The 1,321-nt window shown below is 31.5% G+C and overlaps 1 protein-coding gene across 1 annotated transcript in view; it reads left to right on the forward strand.

Annotated features, from left to right (window-relative positions):
• The window catches only part of LOC106458536 (huntingtin-like), a 269,635-nt gene that overhangs the window by 130,067 nt on the left and 138,247 nt on the right, over positions 1–1,321 (forward strand). The window contains exon 29 of the mRNA XM_022384781.1: positions 1–113. This exon is cut by the window's left edge and continues 1 nt beyond it. Coding sequence (XP_022240489.1) covers positions 1–113 — 113 coding nt within the window. The remainder of the gene's footprint in view (positions 114–1,321) is intronic.

Genomic DNA, 1,321 nt, shown 5'->3' on the forward strand with positions numbered 1-1,321 from the left:
CAGACCAAAACTCTGTGGATACTTTACACCGACTTTTCCAAGCTGTGGCTCCTAGTGTTTTTAGGCCTGTGGATATTCTTTTAAAAACACTATTTACTCAACCTCAAGATTTGGTTAGTATGAATTTTAAGTGTATTCTGTTTGACATGAAGATATAGTGTTCTTTTTTTATATAGCTTTAAGTTTTAAATGAATATAATGAAATTACTAATGGGTTTCATGATATTTATATATATTGTATTGTTCCATAGCCATAACAGTTAGAGAATGACACTTTGTTACTAAACTGGATTAAATTTCATATTAGATAACTAAAATAATATTACAAAGAGAAATATCATTACTAAGGCTACCATGTGAATAAAAAATACACTTAGTTTGTTTTCATATCTTTATAAAATTTTGTTAAGATGTTGCTATGGAAAGTGTTTTATATTATAATATTAGGTACTGATTAGTAAAAACCATGAGTGGTAGATCTAGCTGAAAAACTACAATCTCTTTCACTTCCATTATGAAACTGGATGTAGGTAGGCATATCAACTTAAAAGACAACTCTTGCTTGAAATGTTATATATATATATATATGTTAAATGTATATAACTTAAATTTGTGCGTTTATTTCACTTCTTAAAAACAGTTTGCAAACACTGGTGACATGTGTAGCACCTGTATATTTGGCACATGGCAAATTCTTGACTGTTTGACAAGAGATATCCCATTTTAGGAATTTTAAATCCTCAATCTGAACACATCTTTATGATATAAATGCATGAATAATTTGTATCAAAAAAAGAGCTTTTACATACCCTTCCCAAAAGCATTCAATGCTTGGTGGCATCACGCTACCTAAGAAATGTCAAAATATAGCTCTGAAACATGATGCTACTCTGCCACCTTTTATTGGTTGTGGTTGTCACTTGACTTGCTGATTTGATTATTCAAAATCATTGTAATATACTGTTCTAAACCCTCTGTAGATCAGTGTTCACTCCTTTGCATTTATTATGCCCTAATGTAATCACAGTTGGATACAAACCTCTAGTCTGTGCATCAGTCAGGAATTCTGCTTTGAAGATGCTGGATACTGTGCATCATCAGTTCTTCAACTATAAACAGAGGCCTTCTACATTCTTCTAATCCAGAGCTTGTACACACTGGACTTTTGAACCACCATTCCATATATATACCTGGAAAAAAGTTAAGCACCCCCAAATATTTTTCAGGATTGCTTATTGAAAATAAGGTTTAATTTTCATGATGTTGAGCAATGTTCATAATTTCAAACATAATTAAAAGGATGTGAGCATTCAGGTGTGAC

Source organism: Limulus polyphemus, unplaced genomic scaffold, assembly GCF_000517525.1.
Source record: "Limulus polyphemus unplaced genomic scaffold, Limulus_polyphemus-2.1.2 Scaffold482, whole genome shotgun sequence".
Classification (NCBI taxonomy): Eukaryota; Metazoa; Arthropoda; class Merostomata; order Xiphosura; family Limulidae; genus Limulus; species Limulus polyphemus.